General features: G+C 47.9%; 1 protein-coding gene across 1 annotated transcript in view; it reads left to right on the top strand.

Moving 5' to 3' along the window:
- tp53i13 (tumor protein p53 inducible protein 13) overlaps positions 1 to 21,012 on the top strand; it is a 34,572-nt gene extending 13,560 nt beyond the window's left edge. The window contains exons 4-9 of the mRNA XM_072469641.1: positions 537 to 595; positions 11,031 to 11,109; positions 12,664 to 12,792; positions 14,483 to 14,686; positions 16,049 to 17,300; positions 19,967 to 21,012. Of these exons, the coding sequence (XP_072325742.1) occupies positions 537 to 595; positions 11,031 to 11,109; positions 12,664 to 12,792; positions 14,483 to 14,686; positions 16,049 to 17,300; positions 19,967 to 20,079 (1,836 nt within the window). The 3' untranslated portion in view covers positions 20,080 to 21,012. The remainder of the gene's footprint in view (positions 1 to 536; positions 596 to 11,030; positions 11,110 to 12,663; positions 12,793 to 14,482; positions 14,687 to 16,048; positions 17,301 to 19,966) is intronic.
- The last annotated feature ends 796 nt before the right edge of the window (positions 21,013 to 21,808 follow it).

Here is a 21,808-nt window from a genome sequence, read left to right as displayed (position 1 = left end):
AACCACTGCGCCACCGTGCTGCCCTGAGAAAGTGAGGATTAACTACCTGACCAAACATGAGGAGTGACGCAGAAAGCAATGACAGTGAGCAGGGTAAAAGCGACAAACAGTGGTCCCATTAGAGAGAAGTGACAAATTTCAACCAAGGCAGACTCTGTTGGAATGCACAAAGAAACTATTCTGCTGGAGAACGCTGTATAACCGATTTGACAACTTTTCAATCTTGGGCAGTGCTTTTATGTGGCCAACAGGTACGGAATAGAAAAGTCCCCAAGCACATTCCCGATGCCAACTCTGCAGACAACAGAGAAAATCTTTTGCTTCATTCATCTCGGCCAGTTTTGTATCCAGTTAGCAAGCGTGAAACGTGCTCCACCACCCAATCTATCCATTATCTGGCAACTCACAGGTCTTGATTATCTCCGTAATGTGTGGATTAGCTCGAGCTGGCTGAGACAGATTTTGTCATTTTGATAAGGGGTGTTAAAGAAGCAGAAAGTCCACTGCCTGACGGAAGGTGCCTTCTTTGTTCACAGGAAGCTGCCCATGTCTGCATGAGTGAACGGATTGAGTACAATAAGCAAATTCCAAGCAGGTATTGGGAAACGACAATGCATAATAAAGACCTCGACCGTTAAAATTCTGTAACCTTTGTCAATTCTTTTCTTTTAACTTTGTCAAAGCGGGGGGCCGAGTCATCCAGACTCGAAACGTTAGCTCTCTTCTCTCTCCACAGACGGTGTCAGAGCTGCTGAGATTGTCCGGTACTTTCTGTTTTTGTTTCGGATTCCAGCATCAGCAGTAATTTGCTTTCAAATTCTTGTGTCTCTTCTTTTTGAACCCAAAAACGTCAGAATGGTTGAGGGTGAGTTGCAGAATGTTTCAAGCCATGTGTTGAATTTAATTTAAAATCTGCACCATCGTCCAATAATGCAGGGTGTTTTAGTATTCGTTCCTGGGATTTGAGCATGGATTGGGAGTCTTGAGGCAGTGTATCGGTTACAGAATATCAACTTTAAAAACTATAGCATTTTTTGTACCCGTTATAACATTGATCTGCAAAGTCTCAAAAGTGCCTCACACACGACAAATTAATTTGACGTACTACGTCGGTTGTTACATAGACAAAACATGGGAGTTAATTCAAATGCAACACGAGAAATATGGAGTTAGTTCATCTGTTTATGGTGTCCAGCGAAACCATGGAGAATGTGCCTGCGACTGCTGTTCATTGAACAATGCTTTGGGATTGAAATCACCAGATCAAGCAGATAGCTTTGATCGGATCGGCAAAGCAATACCTCTGCCAATGCAGCATTCCTCCAAGATTGCACTGCAGTGTCAGCCTTGATCGTGACCTCCGGTTCTGTCCACTAGGCCATTTAGCCTACGGAGCAAGAGTCACAACAAACTTTGCATTCCAAATAATATAACCAAAAGAAACCATTTCCATGAACCCTTTTATTTTATTTGTGGGCGTCACTGGCTAGGGCAGCTTTATTGTCCATCCCCAATTGCATTGGAGGAGGTGGTGGTGAGCTGCCTTCTTGAGCCGCTGCAGTCTCAGTGGTGTAGGTACACCTACTTTGTTGTTAGGAAGGGAGTTCCAGGATTTTGAACCAGCGACACTGAATGAACAGCAATACAATTCCAAGTTTGGACGGTGAGTGGGTTGGGATCTTGCAGGTTGCGGTGTTCCCATGTGTCTGCTGCCCTTGCGCCTCTAGATGGTAGAGGTCGCGGGTTTGGAAGGTGCTGTCAAAGGAGCCTTGATGAGTTGCTGCAGTGCATCTTGTAGATGGTGTACAATGTTGCTACTGTGTGAGGGTGGTGGCGGAGGGAGTGAATGTTTGTGGGTGGGATGCTGATCAAGTTGGCCGTTTGTCCTGGATGGTGTTGAGTAAGTGAAGTTTCATAATGGGTATAAACATCCCCTTGGTGCAATACTGCTTGTGCAAGTGCTCTTCCTTCTCATGGTGTTTTCCAGCATTCCATTGACACAATTATCCTGTGTCTTAATCAATGCCAGTGGAGGCTGTTCCATGTTTGGGGGAAAGGGCAGCAATTGAGCAGCTTTTGTTTACACAGCAGTGGCTCATTAATTTTGGGTCACCATATAAACTGTTTTCTTTGTTAATGCTGGCCACTGAATTCTGCAATTGGTGTATATGATCAATAACTGTAAAGTCATTGCTCTGTGCTAATCACCTTCAGTGATGTCCTAGTCACACAAATCAAGTTTCAACTAATTATTTTTGAGCTTCAAAATGTATTATCAGGGTCAAAGGTACTGTCGGAAATGCAGTCTGATGACAGGGTTTTTTTATTATTCATTGCCCTTATGAAGGTGGTGATGAACTGATGCTTTGAGCTGGTGCAGGCCATCTGGTGTCAGTGTTGTTCGGAAGGGAGTTCCAGGATTTGGACTCGGTAACAGTGAAGGAGAAGCAATTTTTTTTCTGATGTAGGATGAGCATTATTTGTTTCAGAAACGGGTGGTTGAGAATAATCTGGAATGCTAGCGCTGGAGTCACGCCATCAGTGTATGTCCAGCACATCTGTCCGAGAAATCATAGAATTTACAGTGCAGAAGGAGGACATTTGGCCCATTGAGTCTGCACCGGCCACTGGAAAGAGCACCCTACTTAAGCCCATGCCTCCACCCTATCTCCTTAACCCAATAACCCCACCTAACCTTTTTGAACACCAAGGGGCAATTTAGCATTGCCAATCCACCTGCACATCTTTGGACTGTGGGAGGAAGCCGGAGCACCCGGAGGAAACCCATGCAGACACAGGGAGAACGTGCAAACTCCACACAGACTGTCACCCAAGGCGGAATTGAACCTGGGACCCTGGAGTTGTGAGGCAGCGGTGCTAGCCACCGTGCCGTGCCTCCCCCGCACTACTCCATACTCTTGTATATTGGCCTGGATTCTGAGCAAAAAATAATAGTGAGGTGTAAATTGTACAGGAACTTCTAGAGACTCGACATTTACAGTTGAACAGATTTGAGTTATCCAGCTCCTCCACAAAATGTATTACACTTGTTGAGTGGCTCAGCATTCAAACACATGCCCACTAAACATCCAAACAATGTCCAGGCTTCCCCTGTCAGGGGTGTAAATGAATCGTTAATGCATATTTCAGTCCCGAAGAATCAACCTTTATAATTCTGAAAACCTTTGAATCACATTCCTCCAGTCTTTAATTATTAGAAATGTTGACTTCCGGTTGCGGCGATGCGGAGCTAAGCCGCACATTTCGGCGACACCCGCTAGAACAGACTTTTGGGCTATCCAGAGGATCCCCAACTGAACTTTTTTGACCAATTCCAGTGTGGGAAGGTGAGAGCAAGGTCCCCCTTCCGTCGTGTATGGAGACCAGAAGTGGAGCGGGGGAAAAAGGGGCTTTGGAGCAGCGGCAGAAAAGAGAGGGAAAAAACAAGATGGCGGACGGTGAAGATCGAGCAGCAGCATGGGGGCTCGGATCAGCAGGAGTTTCTCAGGCGCTGTGTGGAGGTGCTTAAAAAGGAGGTGCTGGCGCCAATGCTGACGGCGAACGAGGGGCTGAAGGAGACCCAGAAGGCCCAGGAGATCGAGCTCCGAGACGCGAGGGACAAAACCACCGAGAACGAGGACGAGATCTTGGGCCTGGCGGTGAAGATGGAGGCGCACGAGGCGCTGCACAAGAGGTGGGCCGAAAGATTCGAGGACCTGGAGAACAGGTCGAGGAGGAAGAATCTCCGGATTCTGGGTCTCCCTGAAGGGGCGGAGGGGGCCGATGTCGGGGCGTATGTAAGCACGATGCTCCATTCGCTGATGGGTGCGGATGCCCCTCCGTGACCCCTGGAGCTAGAAGGGGCTCACCGGGTCCTGGCGAGGAGACCCAAGGCTGGCGAGCCGCCGAGGGCGATAGTGGTGAGGTTCCATTGTTTCGCGGACAGAGAGTGTCCTGAGATGGGCCAAGAAAGTGCGGAGCAGTAGATGGGAGAATGCGGTGATCCGAGTCTACCAGGACTGGAGCGCGGAGGTGGCAAAGAGGAGATCTGGTTTCAATCGGGCCAAGGAGGTGCTGCATAGGAAGAGGGTGAGATTCGGAATGCTGCAGCCAGCGCGACTGTGGGTCACATTTCAGGATCGACACCACTATTTTGAAACGCCAGAAGAGGCTTGGACCTTTATCCAAACGGAAAAATTGGACTCAAACTGAGGGTCTGTGGCTGCGGGGGAGATGTCGAATGTATACAGGGTAAATATGTGTAAAGAATGTTTCATGAGTGGGACGATGGATGGGGATGGGAGAAGAGATTTGATAGGGAGACTGTGGGGAATGTGGGCGCCGGTGCTGGAGGGAGGTGAGACCCAGGGATGGGGGAATTGGGATAAGGCCGCAACAGGAGCTGCGCCACAGGGGGTGGGGTCGGCTCGGGAAAGCGCGGGCTTTTTTCCGCGTTAGGGAAGGGGGGGATGGAGGAGCGCAAGGAGGAGGGGGGGTCAATGGGAAGGCAGGGGAAGCCAGGGTCAGCAGGAGTCAGCTGACTTACGGAAGTATTATGTGGGGAGCAAAAGAGCTAGATTTGGATCGGGGGGGGGGGGGGGGGGGAGATAGGGTTGCTGCTCCATTGGCCGAGGAGAAACTGAAAATGGAAGAGGTGGTCGGGGCGGGGGTTCCCCGTCTGGGGGACTGGAGGGTGCGGGTAGCGCGGGCACGGGACTGGCCTAAAAGAGGAGATGGCTAGTTGGCAGGTGAGGGGGTGGGAAGCCCCCCGATCCGGCTGATAACGTGGAATGTGAGGGGGCTAAATGGGCCGGTTAAGAGGGCCCGAGTGTTCGCGCACTTAAGGGACTGAAGGCAGACGTGGTCATGCTTCAGGAGACACATCTGAAGGTGGCAGACCAGGTCAAGTTAAGAAAGGGATGGGTAGGACAGGTATTCCATTCGGGGCTGGATGCGAAGAATAGAGGGGTGGCAATACTGGTGGGGAAGCGGGTGTCGTTTGAGGCCAAGAACATAGTAGCGGACAATGGAGGTCGATACGTGATGGTGAGCGGTAGGTTGCAGGGGACGTGGGTGGTGTTGGTAAATGTATACGCCCCGAACTGGGATGATGCTGGATTCATGAAGCGTATGTTGGGGCGCATTCCGGACCTGGAGGTAGGAAGCTTGATAATGGGTGGGGATTTCAACACGGTGTTGGACCCAGCACTGGATCGCTCCAGATCTAGGACCGGAAAGAGGCCGGCTGCGGCCAAGGTGCTTAGGGGGTTTATGGACCAGATGGGGGGAGTGAATCCGTGGAGATTTGCCAGGCCTCTGGCCAGAGAATTTTCTTTTTTCTCCCACGTGCACAAAGCCTACTCCCGGATAGATTTTTTTGTTCTGGGCAGGGCGCTGATCCCGAAAGTTGAGGGAACGGAGTATTCGGCCATAGCTATTTCAGACCATGCCCCGCACTGGGTGGAGCTGGAGTTAGGAGAGGAGAGGGACTAACGCCCGCTGTGGCGTCTGGATGTGGGATTACTGGCGGATGATGAAGTGTGCAGGAGGGTGCGAGGGTGCATTGAATGGTATTTGGAGGCCAACGACAATGGGGAGGTGCAGGTGGGGGTAGTATGGGAGGCGCTGAAGGCGGTGGTCAGGGGAGAGTTAATCTCCATCAGGGCTCACAGGGAGAAGAGAGGGGGCAGGGAAAGGGAGAGGTTAGTGGGGGAGATTTTAAGAGTGGACAGGAGATATGCAGAGGCCTCTGAAGAGGGACTACTCAGGGAGAGGCGAAATCTCCAGACTGAGTTTGACCTGTTGACCACAGGGAAGGCAGAGGCACAGTGGAGGAAAGCACAGGGGGCGACGTATGAGTATGGGGAGAAGGCGAGCCGGATGCTGGCACACCAGCTCCGTAAGAGGATGGCAGCGAGGGAGATAGGTGGAGTCAAGGATGGAAGGGGAACTACGGTGCGGAGTGCGGTGAAAGTAAATGAGGCATTCAAGGCCTTCTATTAGGAGATGTACAGATCCCAGCCCCCAGCGGGGGAAGAGGGGATGCGACGATTCTTGGACCAAATGAGGTTCCCGAGGGTGGAGGAGCAGGGGGTGGCTGGTTTGGGGGCGCCAATTGGGTTGGAGGAGCTGATTAAAAGGACTGGGGAGCATGCAGGCAGGGAAGGCCCTGGGACCGGATGGGTTCCCGGATGAGTTCTATAGGAAGTACATAGACCTGTTAGCCCCATTGCTGGTGAGGACTTTCAATGAGGCTAGGGACAATGTCTGAGGCGATGATCTCTTTGATCCTGAAGCGGGATAAGGACCCACTGCAATGTGGGTCGTACAGGCCAATCTCGCTCCTCAACGTGGATGCTAAGTTGCTGGCAAAAGTGCTGGCTACGAGGATCGAGGACTGTGTCCCGGGGGTGATTCATGAGGACCAGACGGGATTTGTAAAGGGCAGGCAGCTAAACATCAATGTGCGGAGGCTCCTAAACGTGATAATGATGCCTTCGGTGGAGGGAGAGGCGGAGATAGTGGCGGTGATGGACGCGGAGAAGGCCTTTGGTAGAGTGGGAGTATCTCTGGGAAGTGTTGCAGAGGTTTGGGTTCGGGGGAGGGTTTATTAGCTGGGTTAAGCTATATAGTGCCCCGGTGGCGAGTGTGGTTACGAATCGGCGGAGGTCGGAGTATTTTCGGCTATATCGAGGGACGAGGCAGGGGTGCCCCCTGTCCCCCCTGTTGTTTGTATTAGCAATTGAACCTTTGGCCATGACATTAAGGGAGTCCAGGAAATGGGGGGGGGGGGTGGCCCGAGGGGGAGAGGAGCATCGAGTGACGCTGTACGCAGACGACCTGTTGCTGTATGTGGCGGATCCAGTGGAGGGGAAGGTGGAGGTCATGCAGATTCTAAGGGAGTTTGGGGACTTTTCGGGCTATAAGCTCAATGTAGGGAAAAGTGAGCTCTTCGTGGTGCAGCCAGGGGATCAGGGAAGAGGGATAGACGACCTACCGTTGAGGAGGGCGGAAAGGAGCTTTCTGTACTTGGGGATCCAGGTAGCTAGGAGCTGGGGGGGCCCTGCATAAACTTAATTTGACGCGGCTGGTGGAGCAGATGGAGGAGGACTTCAAACGATGGGACATGTTGCCGCTCTCGCTGGCGGGCAGAGTACAGTTGATTAAAATGGTGATCCTCCCAAGGTTTCTTTTTGTGTTCCAGTGCCTTCCAATCGTGATCACCAAGGCCTTTTTGAAGAGGGTAGGCAGGAGCATTATGGGTTTTGTGTGGGCGAATAAGACCCCGAGGGTAAGGAGGGGGTTTCTGGAGCGTAGTAGAGATAGAGGAGGGCTGGCGTTGCCCAACCTGGGTGGCTACTACTGGGCAGCCAATGTGGCGATGATCCGTAAGTGGGTGATGGAGGGAGAGGGGGCAGCATGGAAGAGGTTGGAGATGGCGTCCTGCAAAGGAACGAGCCTGGGGGCGCTGGTGACGGCACCGCTGCCGCTCTCGCCGACAAGGTACACCACGAGTCCGGTGGTGGCGGCAACGCTAAAGATCTGGGGCCAGTGGAGACGACACAGGGGTGCGATGGGAGCCTCGGTGTGGTCCCCGATCAGGGGTAACCATCGGTTTGTCCCAGGAAGGATGGACGGGGGGTTTCAGAGCTAGCATCGGGCAGGGATTAGAAGAATGGGGAACCTGTTCATTGATGGGACGTTTGCGAGCCTAGGGGCGCTGGAGGAGAAGTTTGGGCTACCCCCGGGAAACGCTTTCAGGTATATGCAAGTGAGGGCGTTTGTGAGGCAACAGGTAAGGGAATTCCCGTTGCTCCCGGCACAGGGGATTCAAGACAGGGTGATTTCTGGTGTATGGGTCGGAGAGGGCAAGGTGTCGGCGATATACCAGGAGGTGAAAGAAGAGGGGGAGGCTTTGGTAGAGGAGCTGAAGGGCAAGTGGGAGGAGGAGTTGGGGGAGGAGATTGAAGAGGGTCTGTGGGCTGATGCCCTAAGTAGGGTTAATTCCTCTTCCTCGTGTGCCAGGCTTAGCCTGATACAGTTTAAGGTGATTCACAGAGCGCATATGACGGGGGCGAGGCTGAGTAGGTTCTTTGGGATGGAGGACAGATGCGGGAGGTGCTCGGGAAGCTCGGCGAATCACGCCCACATGTTCTGGTCGTGCCCGGCACTGGATGGGTTCTGGAGGGGTGTTGCGAGAACTGTATCTAAGGTGGTGAAAGTCCAGGTCAAGCCAAGTTGGGGGTTGGCACTATTTGGAATGGCGGACGAGCCGGGAGTGCAGGAGGCGAAAGAGGCCGGCATTCTGGCCTTTGCGTCCCTGGTAGCCCGGCGGAGGATCTTGTTAATGTGGAAAGATGCGAAGCCCCCCAGTGTGGAAGCCTGGATAAATGACATAGCAGGGTTTATCAAGTTGGAGACGATAAAGTTTGCCTTGAGAGGGTCTGTGCAGGGGTTCTACAGGCGGTGGCAACCGTTCCTAGAATATCTCGCGGAGCGCTAGATGAAGTTTGGTCAGCAGCAGCAGCAACCCAGGGGGGGAGAGGGGGGGAGGGGAGAGGGGGAGAGGGGGGAGAGGGGGAGAGGGGAGAGGGGGGGGAGGGGAGAGGGGGGGATATTTCTTTCCGGGGGGGGGGGGGGGGAGGGGAAGAAAGGTGGACGGGGAAGGGGGTTCTTCCTAGGGGCACTTGAGCAAGAAAATACATAAACGTTTGGGAAAGTCGATATGTGCGAGAGGAATCCATTGTACAAAGTTCTGTACCATGTTGAATTGATATGTTTATGTCTTGCTATGCGACTTTTCTTTTCTTTTTGTTACGGGGTGGGGGGGGGGTTTGTATGGTTGAAAATTTTGTTGAAAAATTCTTAATAAACAATTTAAAAAAAAATAAAAATTATTAGAAATTTTGAAAAGTTTTTTTCCTGAATCTGTTTCTTACTCCCTCAATCCCATTTTCTTTCCCTCTCTTTATGTCACTTTCTGTACATGATTGGACTCTAAATTAAGCATTCTAATTTACTTTTCCTTGTTTGGACTCCGCATGTCTCTGTTGCTTGGCCTGTTCACACCGTGTTTCAGATCTCCCAGTGCAGGATGCCGCGTTTTACACTTGGCAGTGACCGCAAAGTCCAGGGTAACGTGTTGGTTACATTACATATGGGATAATTATGTTCTTTGGTCCCACCATAAATGTGATGGTGACCGATGCCTGCTGCCACCCCTTTGCCCAAACCCCAATTTCTTTCTGCACTTTTCTTCATATCCCCTACTCCCCAACCTGCATTGCTCTTTTTCACCACCATACCATTGAGAAATCTGGTCCAGAGCCTGAGATTTGCTTTTCCTTCCAGGCTGTTGTATGGACGGTGACAGAAGGCTTTGTGGGGTGACCTAAAAGTTCTGTGTTCCCAGGCAGAAGCCTGGCAGCAACCTCTCCTACCTCTATTCAATCCCAGGAACTCATTGCTTTATGGGCTTGCTCTTAGCCAAAATTTCCTTGGTCACGCCTGATAGTCTCCCTTTTTAATGGCGGGGATCTCACTGGGAGTCCGTCTCACTTACGTAACCTGCTCCCAACTCAAAAAAAATGTACCCGGGCCCTGGAAGATTTGACGAATAAAGTCTTTATTTTCTTTAAAATTCTGTTCAAGCAATTGAATGAGAGGGTCAAGGGTTTATAGGAGCACACAGTTTAAACATTGCTCTACTTGGGCGCGACAGTCATTCTTCCAGTTGAGATTCGGTGAATTATATAGTTTGCAGTCAATCTGAAGTGATGGCGCTCGCCACTGACTAGGCCTCACCTCCCCCCACCAGAGATTTCCGTGACTTGAAATGCCTTTTCCTGGCCTTAGTTTGAATCTGCTGCCAAATAAAGAAGTTCTGCAGGCATTCAGCTAGAAAATTAATATTTTATTATCTTTTTTTAAAAATCATTTGGCCGAAAGCAAGCCTAAAGATTGGGCCACACTCCAGTTTCAAATTCTAGTCCATTGTATCTGTCCATATAGTGCACAACGACAGGGACTTGGACCAAATGTAAGAAATAGGGGCAGGTAAAGACTTTATCGCCCCTCGAGCCTGTTGCGCCCAAAAATGCCATCCAGGCAGATCCTCTGCCTCAACCTCCTGCTTCCCATATCCCTTGTTCCCAAAAAGGAAAATAAAAATCTGTCTATTAAACAATGTCCCAAGGCATCATTTTGCTTTTCACAATTACCTCCTTTTTGATGTTGTTGACAATTTTTAAAATTTGGAGATGACTAGTCAGCATATCTAAATATCTCAATAGAGCAATGCAAGTTTTTATTTATTTTGACAATGGTACGTATTAACAATGTGGTTCTTGAAAAATACTGTCTATTGGAAATCTGAAATAAAAATAGAACATGCAAGAAATACCAAGTACGTCTGGCCACATCAGTGGAGAGAGAAATATATAATTCAAGTCGGTGATCTTTTGTCAGAACCTTGCGTCCTCTTTACAACTTGCTTTCCTACCTATCATTGTGTCATCAGCAGATTTAGCAACCATATGTTTGGGCCCTGTTAAAGAGTGTCATTTTGAGTAGTGTTCTTATAAACCTTTCTCCTGTGTGACTGCTTTACTGGTGTCTGTTGAGCATTCCGAGCATGTGCGGCCTTTGGGCAGATTCTTGCAGTCTGCAAGTGAGAGACCTGTAAGCAACACCCGTTTTACTACTGCTCCTGCTTTTGTAGTTATTACAGTTGTGCTGAAACTCTGTTATTGTTAAACTCTGCTATATATATTTCTAAGAAGAAGTCCCTTCTTTTAAACAGCGCAGTCACCTACCTTCTTTGTCGTCCACAGCCCCTTCCCTGAAGTAATTGATTTAAATTGCGATTGCTTGTTTGACTGTCGCTCCTACTGTAGTGCGGTCTTGATCCTTTGGAGGAATTGTATAAATGTGCACAGTATTAGCACACAACTGATGGTGTGTGTGAGTGAGGTAACCCACCTCGTTGCTTACTTAATTAACCTTTCTCTTTATCTTTTTGAACTGGCCAGTGGCATGCATCGACCAATCTGGGCAATGTATGGAGAATACTCGTATGTCCCTCCCCAGCGCTGGGTCCACAACTTGCAGGTATTGCATTATTCATTGATATGTTTACGCTTGCTTTGTTCCAAATGAAACTTCAGCCACGCAAGTATAAATGGTGTCCAAATGGGAGGGAGGGGATTACGACTGTGGAATGAGCAGTTGATAGCCTGGTCTAGCAGGTGAGTAATGGAAAATGATGGACTACCAAACCTCAGGCACTGGGCTGGTGTATAAAATGAGGTGAGGCAGCCATGTGAGATGATGAGTACCTGTATAGTTGAGGCTGTATGGAGCAATTCACTCGCTTTGCGAATGGCTAATGGAGAGCTTCGACAAAGGCAGTAACTATGTCACAATGTTGGCTAACCATCTTTTATTTACTGCACGCGCAAAAAAACTTTAAGCAGTCAGTTTTTGTTCAAGTGACTGGAGACTCCATTTTGCACCATGATTTCCAGAGTTAGAACAACATTTTGGTTAGTTTCTTCATTCAAATACATGGTTTGTTTTTAAAAAAAAAGTTAGATTGGATTGGATTTGTTTCAATCCAATCCAATCCAACTTTTTAAAAAAACATGTATTTGAATGTGTAAACTGACCAAAATGTTGTTCTAACTAAAACTGATACATTTCACCCTGCCTGCCCTCATTGCTTTTTTAAAATTTTTATTTAATTTTAAAAAAATTACCTTTAGAGCACCCAATTATTTATTTTCTAATTAAGGGGCAATTTAGTGTGGTCAAGCCACCTATCCTGCACATCTTTGGGTTGTGGGGGTGAAACCCACGCAGACGAGGGGAGAATGTGTAAACTCCACACAGACAGTGACCCCGACCGCGATTGAACCTGGGTCCCCAGCGCCATAGGCAGCAGTGCTAACCACTGCGCCACCTTGCCACTCTTCCTGCCCTCATTCCTGATGCTTTTAAGAAACTTCATTGGCTAGCAATATTAACCATCTATGTATTCAGTTCTAGTTCATTCAATGTTTTGGAATCGATTCAAAGCATCTGTCAACAAATGTATTTTTTAGTTTGTTAAATTGGCTGTTATTAAACACATGGCTGCCTTCTTATTCCATGTTTAATTGCAGGACTCTGCCCTAATGGCAATTTTAATTACTGCCCCTGGATGCCAGGAAACAGACTCGCTTTCATTCAGGCCTAACTTCCTCCTCGAGCTTTCGTTCATTTTTTTAAATACATTTAGAGGACCTAATTATTTATTTCCCAATTAAGGGGCAATTTAGCGTGGCCAATCCACCTACCCGCACATCTTTTTGGATTGTGGAGGTGAGACCCACACAGACACGGGGAGAATGTGCAAACTCCAAATGGGGCAGTGACCTGGGACCGGGATCGAACCTGGGCCCTCGGTGCCGTGAGGCAGCAATGCTAACCACTGCGCCACCGTGCCGCCCGACTCGAGCTTTCGTTTATAGCAGCGTTTCCAGCAGTACTCTTCCCTCCGCTCTCTCGCCTCTGCTCTGACCTTTTCTCAAGACATGTTCTCATCCATTATTTTGCACTGTTTTTTTGGTTAAATGAGTTAAGTTGCTTCGATGGCTGTTTTTAAATTGTTCTGTTCTTGTCTAGCGTGGTGGCATTGCCTTCCTTTATCATCCGTGCGTGCATCCCAGATTGAAGGAGGATCTCTCCCTACTGGCGAGGGCATGCACGTATAAGCACATCATCACGCCGCACCTCAATCTCAGTCAGCAATGGGTGAGCAGCACTTTTAGCTAGCACTGCTAGTGGGGCTGAGGCTCGAAGAATGATTTTTCCACCAATTATCTATTGATAAAGCTTTTAATAAATTAAGGTATAATTTCCACTGAAAGATAAATTGTGGACTCGTATATTGTTCAATGGACTGAGGATGAAGTTGGATTGAATCAGCCAACTTTACTGTGCATTACCGAGAGTGCAAGGAGAAAGCTGGATGTAGTTTATATTAGGAGCGATTTGGAGCAAAAATGAGCTGAAACCAATTTATAGCAAAGCTTTGTAGTCAGTGTGATCGCATTGGGCAGCTTTTTGTGCTGTGGACTCTTATTTATCAGATTCCAGATTGAGGGCTAGATGTTTGTGACTGAGACAAATCCGCCTCGGTTTAGTGACTCCTTTACACCTCCGGGGGGGGGTGGGGGAATAGAGTTTGGCCTGTTGATCCCTGAAGCAGATAGTAGGCGGCCTTGGAGTCTGATGAGAAGGCCCCCAACTGTTCTCTGGGACTTCCTCTCAGTTGTTTGAGAATCTGCCTTCACCTCTCACACCCCCTCGATGCCAAGTCATGAAACTCACTCACCCATGCCCTACATACCCCCAATCCACATCCACTCACCCAGTATCCACCATGGGCAGATCTCAGCAGCCGTGTGGAGATGGAAGAAAGCTAAGCAATTTAACATAGCTCTCACTCACACACCTGACACTGAAACTCCCATTCATGGAACCCATTCCAAGATTGTAAATTCCCTCCAGTGTTAAGTCATGTTCTATTCAAAGACAGATAATCTTTTAATATCCTCTTTAAACTATCAAAATATGAACCCCGCACCAGCTGCTGAGTTAAATGCATTCCAAGCTTCTGTAACTCAGTCAGGCATTCATAATGACCTCGGGTTTGATAACAGTTCTTGGGAAATGTCAACAAAGAACTTGAGTGAAACTGCAGGAATAGATGGCAATGTCTTTTTCTAGCCACATATCAGATGACCTGCCAAAGCAGTTCCGCAGAATTTTTTTTCTCCACTTTAAGCGACAGTTTTAGCCTGTTTTATTCCTGGGGATTTATAAAATTGAACATCATGATACTTAAAGACTATCTGCCCTTCACCAACATTTACTCGACTGTATAAATTTGTGACTCTCACACTGCAGAATAAGGCCCTTGGAACAGTGACAATGGAAAGTCTGGGCTCCCCACCTCTGCGATGCATACCCTGCTGGCAAAAAATGGGATGTCAGAAATGGGGGCAGAGTAATCCACATCTGGTTGCTGTCCAACTTTAAAAAAAAATTAAATAAAATCTCTGGAGTCAGCCCAACTCCACCAAAACCCAGCCCTATGAGTTTGAAAGTAATCAAATACTTTCTAACATGACTGACGTCGTGAAGCCATCTCGTACCTGGCCTGCAGGTACCATAGGAAAAACTAAACTAGGGGGAGCATTGGAGTAATAATGAAAAGAGAACATGGGGTGGATTTGACTTTCCTACTCTCCACGGTGGAGTTGTCAAGTTGTCCTGATCCCTTTTAGCGAGGCGGGAGGGGCCCTTTGAGCCCATGGTAGTCGGAGGGAACAGATTATTTTTGCCTGAAGAAGCGACCCCGTTAATAGAATCAATTCCTCTTTCTTCGACACTCTCCTTTGAGCCAGGCCGATTTAATTCTCCTATTCTACTTTTGCAGCCCCTAGCCTTGGTCGCATGGGGTAGAAGCCTGGAAATGTCAAAGATTAACCTGTCGGAAGCTGTTACTTGGCTACGGGGGAATGGAAAGCTGGCCCGTAACTTGGAAATGAAGGACGATGGTGTGTACGATTACCAGCTGATCTGGAGAGCTAAGCTGGCACCAGCTGACAATGGTAGAGTTTGCCCTGAAAAGCAAGTGAAGGTAAACCGACCCTGGAAACACACACAGATGGAATCACTTTGCATCAGAGTTTCAAATCTAAGCAGAGAAACCCTTTATTTTATTTTTTGCATAAACTGTGGAGTTGCTGATGCAGACAAAGCAGGAATTAATTATTCATGGTTGCCAGGACACACCTGGCCTGCAGCAAAGGGAAACTCTGGACTCACTCCAGGTTGGGCTCAAAATTCATAATAGGCCTTGACATTTTTTTAAACTAATCTAAGATATTGATCAATCCCAAATGCAGTTTCTTCAATGTAACTGTTTTTGCACGTGATTATTAGTTTAAAAAAAATATTGCTGGGGCATTAAAAAAAATATAATAATCGGGATTCGTTGATGGTCAGACGCTGCCTCTTGAATTAATCATATTAACAATTCACGATATCCAAAGAGCCCAGCCCATTGTAGGCACTTTAATAGGTGTCTGCTGTAAAGTTGAACAGGGCATACCTAGGTATGCACTGTATTAGTCAAGGCAACAGACAGGATGCTATAATCGGCCTCAAGCAAGCTGGTCACTAAAGAGGAGACCATTTGCCAGAATTCTCATGGCTATTGTGATGTTATTTGAGAACATGAATATCAGGTGAAGACAGATTAAGGCTCTACTTGTTCTGACACACCTGCCCAGTCTATAAACAGTAGTTTTTAAATACTTAAGAGACCTCAAAGCTGTTTAAATAGCTTTAAACACATTGGGACAGACTTGGGCTGTGAAAGGCAACATGTAGAATGGGAACAGTGACGTTTTACGCCAATAAAAACAGCGCAACAGCTGCACCGATTCTCCGTCGGGTGGGGAGCTAGCAGCTGTGCAGCGTAAAGCCCCTGGCTTTACCTACAGATTCGGCCGGATCTGTGGCCGCACGGCGGCAGGCTGCGGCGGCCGTGCAACATGGCGCCGGCCACGCATGAACCCGGCCTGCCAAATAATGTCCCCCAGCAACACCCCTCGCCGAACCCCCCCGGCTAATGGCACGGCTCTCCTCAAACTTTGGCGCCACTGGACACAGTCCACAGCCGCCATGCAGGGTCCACGAAAAAAGATACCATAAGTCTTCCGCGCCGTCGGAAACTTGGCCCATCAGGGGAGGGCCTCGGGTGACGTCCTGAGGCTGTCCATACGGTGTTCGGCGTACTCAGAGTACACCGTTTTTGAGAGGGCGGAGCATCGTAAAAGCAGCACCGCCCCCGATTTCGGCACAAACGGGGAATCTCTGGCCAATTGCCAAACGCGATTTCAGCGTTGGCAACCGAGAATCCCGCCTCCTAGGTTTTCCTTCTGACTTGTAAAATAAGCAATTTTGAAATGTATAAAATTGTCGTTTGCTTTGGCAGGAACTGCAACACTACTTGGGGAAAGGTGAACTGCAGTCAGCAAGAAGAAAATGGAAGAAAGTTGGAGTAAATGTGCTCAGCAAAGGACGGCGAGTGATTTTGAGGAGGAGGAGAAACTCTGGGACCAGGGACCTTCCTCCAACCAGCAGGAAGGTCGAACGGACGGCTTCCTTTGCCAGGTCACCTGTGCTGAAGCGAGATACCAATTCTGCAAATAATACTTCCTTGGTCAATCCAGAAGCAGTGAGGAGCCAGCCCCCCGTGCCAGCAGTGATTGGTGGAGATTCTCAGAAAGGAGTGGAGAGCAGGACCCGCGAAAGTCAAGGGTCAAAGAAGGGGGCCAATGAAATTGGAGGTGAACAGTACAGAAAGAAAGACGGATTGAAGTCCACACTTCCGAAAGAAGTCACAATGCCTATGCTAAGTGAAGCCTTCCAACAAACCTTTCTGGCTGGGAGTGATGCCAAGCAGTTGAAAACTGGCGACTTGACTGTTAAACGGCCAAATTCTCCTCCGCACCACCAAGAACTCGGCACTGGTGAAGAAAATCCATCACAAGAACTAATTAAAAGCGGTGACAGTATCCCCGGCAAAGCTGACAGCCAAATGGCTGAGAACGCTGCCATTAAAGAACAGATAGCTGGAATCATTGCGAATATCAACCATGTTCCAGACAGTCAGGGTCTCAGTGGAGACACCAGGCACACACTTCAGAATGGCAGCAAATTAAGTGGGAACAATGTAAAACCTCAGCAGCCACTGCATACTTCAGAAGCCTCTTCCAAAAAGGACGTCGGAGCCAAGCAAAGTGAGGATACTGATAAAAGCTACCCCGGAGAGGTGGGCAGTGACAGAACACTTCAAAAGGTGGAGGTGGGGGAAAAGCATGCATCAAAGACCAATGGTACCGCGATTGCCAATGCTCTGGACGATCACAATGAAACTGCAGCTTTGGATTCCGGGAACGTGAAGTGTAAATGCGGAGATGGGGCATCTCGGCCGCACGGCGCAGATTCAAACAATTTAAAGGTGGGGGCTCTCCGGAAAACCCAACAACGCGTTGAAGACAGGACGCTGTACATCCCCACACCACGGACAGAAGAAGCAGCCTGGGCTGCTGCTGCACTGGCTTTTCTATTCGTATTCCTTACGCTGGCAGTGCTATACACGAGGCTGTACAGGAAATTCATAAAGAGCGACAGTTTATACTGGGCACCCGTTCCAGGCACTGATTGGCAAGAAAGTGTAGCAGGTGAAGCAATTTTTAAAAAACATTACCTACCCACCAGTTAACAAGCCATTCAGCGGGCGACCATCAACTCCGAGATCCAGCTGCCAATTACTTCACAATTCTTTCAACATGTGCCTCACAAACTGTAGTAAGATATCACAATCCTTAGAACCATGTCAGATATCTTTCTGGCTTCTCACTAGTCAACTCCTCAGCTCTGTCCGTCTTCACTGGACAATACCCTGTTCTAGTTCCAGTTTCCTCTGTTAACTTCAGACTTTCTGCAAACTTCTCTTCATTTCTCTAGTTTCCCTGACTAGCTGTTCTTTAAGGTTTCTGGTACTTTCTTCCTTTGCCCCTTACTCCATTGTGTGATTCCTCTTTTCGCAGAGCAAAGAGAGATGTTCCCTCTCTAACTACAGAATTCCTACTCTGACTTCCAGTTAAAAGCTAAATCTTTGATTAACAGGAATCTAACAGTTTTACCCTTCCCTACACATAGAATCATAGAATTATCATAGAATTTACAGTGCAGAAGGAGGCCATTCGGCCCATCAAGTCTGCACCTTCCCTATCCCCATTACCCAGTAACCCCACCCAACACTAAGGGCAATTTTGGACACTAAGGGCAATTTAGCATGGCCAATATACCTAACCCACACACCTTTGGACTGTGGGAGGAAACCGGAGCACCCGGAGGAAACCCACGCACACACGGGGAGAATGTGCAGACTCCGCACAGCCAGTGACCCAAGCCGGGAATCGAACCTGGGACCCTGGAGCTGTGAAGCAATTGTGCCCTCTAAAATCACTAAATGAAAGCCACTTAAAGCTGTACCTTCCTAATATTTATTAATACAAATATAGTTCATCTGGCAGGAAAGTGGATGTGAGGAAATGTTGCTCAGCCATGATCTTATTGAATGGTGGAGCAGGTTCGAGAGGCCGAATGGCCGACTCCTGTTCCTATTTCTTATGGGAACTACCTCTCCTTTCCTGAACTTCACCCTTTCAACTCTTGCACAAATCCTTAAAGCGGTGTTCCCAAGCCTCTGTATGATCACCTAAAGGGATAACTTTTCTTTTTCCACTTTATCTAAGCATACCATAACCTTGAGTCCCGCTAGCAAATCTCCTCTCAACTTTCATTGTTCCAAGGGTTGTTCCATTTCAGCTTCTCCCTCCTAACCTTGTATCTAAATTCTCTCTCCCCTGGAACCCACTCTGGTGATCCTCCTCTGTACCACCTTAAGGACCCACAAATGTATTGCCCAGAACTGGATACAATCATGACTTAACCAGAACACTATAAAGATTCAGCATAACTTACCTGCTTTTATACTAAATTCCTCTACCGATAAATCCCAAGATCCCATATGCCAGTTATTCGGCATTTTGTCTTCGATAAGGCATAATTTCATCCATCAAGGAAGTAGAAACCTGAACATAGTCATCAGCTCCGTACCGAGCATCTCAAATCTCACATCCGACTCTTTTCCTGATTTTGCCTCTGTTGTGGACTAAATCAAACAGTTGTTGACAGAGTGGATAAGGAGAAATGTTTTCTCTGATGGTCGTGAGTCTCTGGAACTTACTTCCTCAAAAGGCAGTGGAAGCAGAGTTGTGGACGAGTGTACTATTCAGGGTATCACACCTTGGGTGAGGAATCCAACTGCTGCCTTACAGCACCAGGGACCTGGGTTCAATTCTGACCTTGGGTGACTGTCTGTGTGGAGTTTGTACATTCTCCCCGTGTCTGCGTCGGTTTTCTCCGGGTGCTCCGGTTTCCCTCCCCCCCCCCCCCCCCCCCCAGTCCAAAAGATGTGCAGGTTAGGTGGATTGGCCATCTTAAATTGCTCCTTAGTGTCCAGGGACCGGACCTTGGTAGGGTGCTCTTTCAAGGGGTCGGTGCAGACTCAATGGGCCGAATAGCCTGCTTCTGCACTGTAGGGTTACTATGATTCTAAGATGTCTTGTAGCAGACCGCAACTTCTATTTATATATCACCGTTAGTATAATAGTGTGTTCCACGGTGCTACACAAGAGCCCTATAGAACAGAATTTCACATGGGCCAAAGAGAGAGACATTAGCTTGGTCAAAGAGGTGGGTTTTAAAGAATGTATAAAGAAGAAAAGGGAGGTAGAGACCAAGTGGTGTAGGGAGGAACTTCCAGGCTCCAGCCTTGCCAGCTGAAGGCAAATCAATTAAAATAGATGCTGCTTAAGAGATGAGAATTAGAGGGGACGCAGCTATCTTGGAGGGCCATTGGATGGGAGGAGATGCATATACCCGTCCACTCCCTTAACCTGGCTTGTGGCCTCCTTATTAATCCTTCATAAAATGTTGGTGTAATTCCCAACACCAATCTCGCAGGTCAGTCACAGATTACAATCGCTAAGCATCCATTTTCTACCCAGTGTCTGCTTTCTACATATCGGCCAACATGTTATGTATGTACTACATTGTCAACACATCGTGTTTTGTAACTCTGCAAACGTTTTTTGAATATAAAGTTCCAATAGGCCCACGTCGACTTTAACAATCGGCAATTTCCTTAAAACAATTCCACGCCATCAAGTCAGCTGCGACCTATTGTCTGGAACCCCAACCGGAGGGCTCATTGCTTCACAACGCGTACGGCTTTTAAATGCTCTACTAATATTAAAAGTTACTTGGTCTCTTTTAGATGTCATCAAGAGAAGACTCAACAGGTCTGGCAAAAGGTGGAAAAAAAGGCCACCGCAGAAAAGGAAATCCATTTCGCCCTATGGCGTACTTCCGAGTGACAACAGCGACTAACTCTACCAAAGATATTCATTCATTCATCAAGAGCCATGGTCCATTAGACTTCGAAGCTCTGACCCAGCCTCAGCCATTGACTGCAGTTGAGAGGTGTAACCATATCTGCGGAAAAAAAGTGCAGAAGACGACCTAGAAATTATATATTTTATCCAAGATTCGTGACACAATTACTTTGATTATATCATGTGAATCATACTGTCAAAAGTTCACTACGGGGAACCGGGCAGTTGAGGCAACGTTTTAGCAGTGTTCTGTCTCATAACTCTCATAATTGCACTTCAATAATTACAAAGCACAATTACTTTCAATAGTTTCACTATGCCCATGAAGTGATAAGACACAGGATTATAATACGGTTATTGCTCCCTTCAAATCATGCCCCCTCTGAAACTGCAACGTCCAAAACCTCCCATCATTTGCAACTGGGAGCAAATTTCGGCCCCGTAAACCATGTTAAACCTTCAACACTTAAGACATTAAAATTGAACTGTCAAGTTGTGTCATCGGGTTCAGCATAAAATAAAACATTGCGTTACTTTATTCGGTTCCACAATTGTTCGATATAACTGGATTTGAATCATAGAATAGAATTCCTACAGTGCAGGAGGAGGCCATTTGGCCCATCGAGTCTGCATCGACCCTCTGAAAAGAGTACGCTATCTAGGCACATGCCCTCATCCTATCCCAGTAACCCCATCTAACCTTTTGGACACTTAAGGGGCAGTTTAACATGGCAAACCTGTACATCTTTGGATAGTGGGAGTGAACCGGAGCACCCAGAGGAAACCCATGGGGCAAACATGCAGACGGAGTCACCCGTGCTGGAATTGAACCTGGGTCCCTGGTGCTGTGAGGCAGCAGTGCTAACCACTGTGCCGCCTTATTGCACACGATAAATGGGAGCGCGGGATTATGGTGGTGGTGGGGGGGGGGGGGGGGGGGGGGCAGTAGGAAGAGGTCCGTCTCTGGGATGAACACCAGCAACAACTAGTTTTTGTGCCGCAGGTTCCATTAGTTCTCAAAGTTAGGGAGAGGCCTGCTGGACAGTCAGGTTGTTGCTCGTTTCAAAGCCTGACAAGTTTTGAAAGTTAGCCAGGGAGCTGAAAAACTGTAGCAGCAAACAGCCTGCGATAAAGGCATACATTAGATTTGTTTTTGTTTTTGTGCGTGTTTGACTTTCAAAGATTAGCAACTGAGCAAGCTGCCCCACCTAGTCCTGTCCAAACCTAAATTTATGTGAAGCATTCAAAAGCCACAAAACTAAAAAGCAACCCTTTAAAAACTCCTGCTATAATTCTAAAAACAAAATATGTTTTGCCTGAACTCATTACCTCAGCTATCCCCAGTGAGCAGCATTACACGGTTCCATTTATTTAGGACATCGATTTCAACCGCTAAAGAACTGGCGGTCGAGTCACAGCGTAATGGAACAATCTCTGAATGCAGTTATCCAGAAAAAGAATTAAGTGCCGCCCAGAAAGTCATAGTTGGCTGCTGGTCAGATTTTTGTTGTCCTCGTTTTCATCTCCCGCGAAACAATTTCTGTTACACTTAAAAGCAAACACAAGATTTTGCTTTCCTGACACAAATCTCCAAAAAAAGGGGCTTTTCAAATCAAACGCTGCGCGCAGGTTGGGCTGAGGGGACAGGGAAACTAAACTACTTGCCAAGCACAAAGGAGAAAGTGCTGCCACCGCATTATGGACGCTGCAAATAGGTTTATACT

This window comes from Scyliorhinus torazame, chromosome 12, assembly GCF_047496885.1.
Source record: "Scyliorhinus torazame isolate Kashiwa2021f chromosome 12, sScyTor2.1, whole genome shotgun sequence".
NCBI classification, from domain to species: domain Eukaryota; kingdom Metazoa; phylum Chordata; class Chondrichthyes; order Carcharhiniformes; family Scyliorhinidae; genus Scyliorhinus; species Scyliorhinus torazame.
The sequence above is the reverse complement of the archived record's forward strand: the minus strand, read 5'-3'. Positions and strand labels throughout refer to the sequence as shown.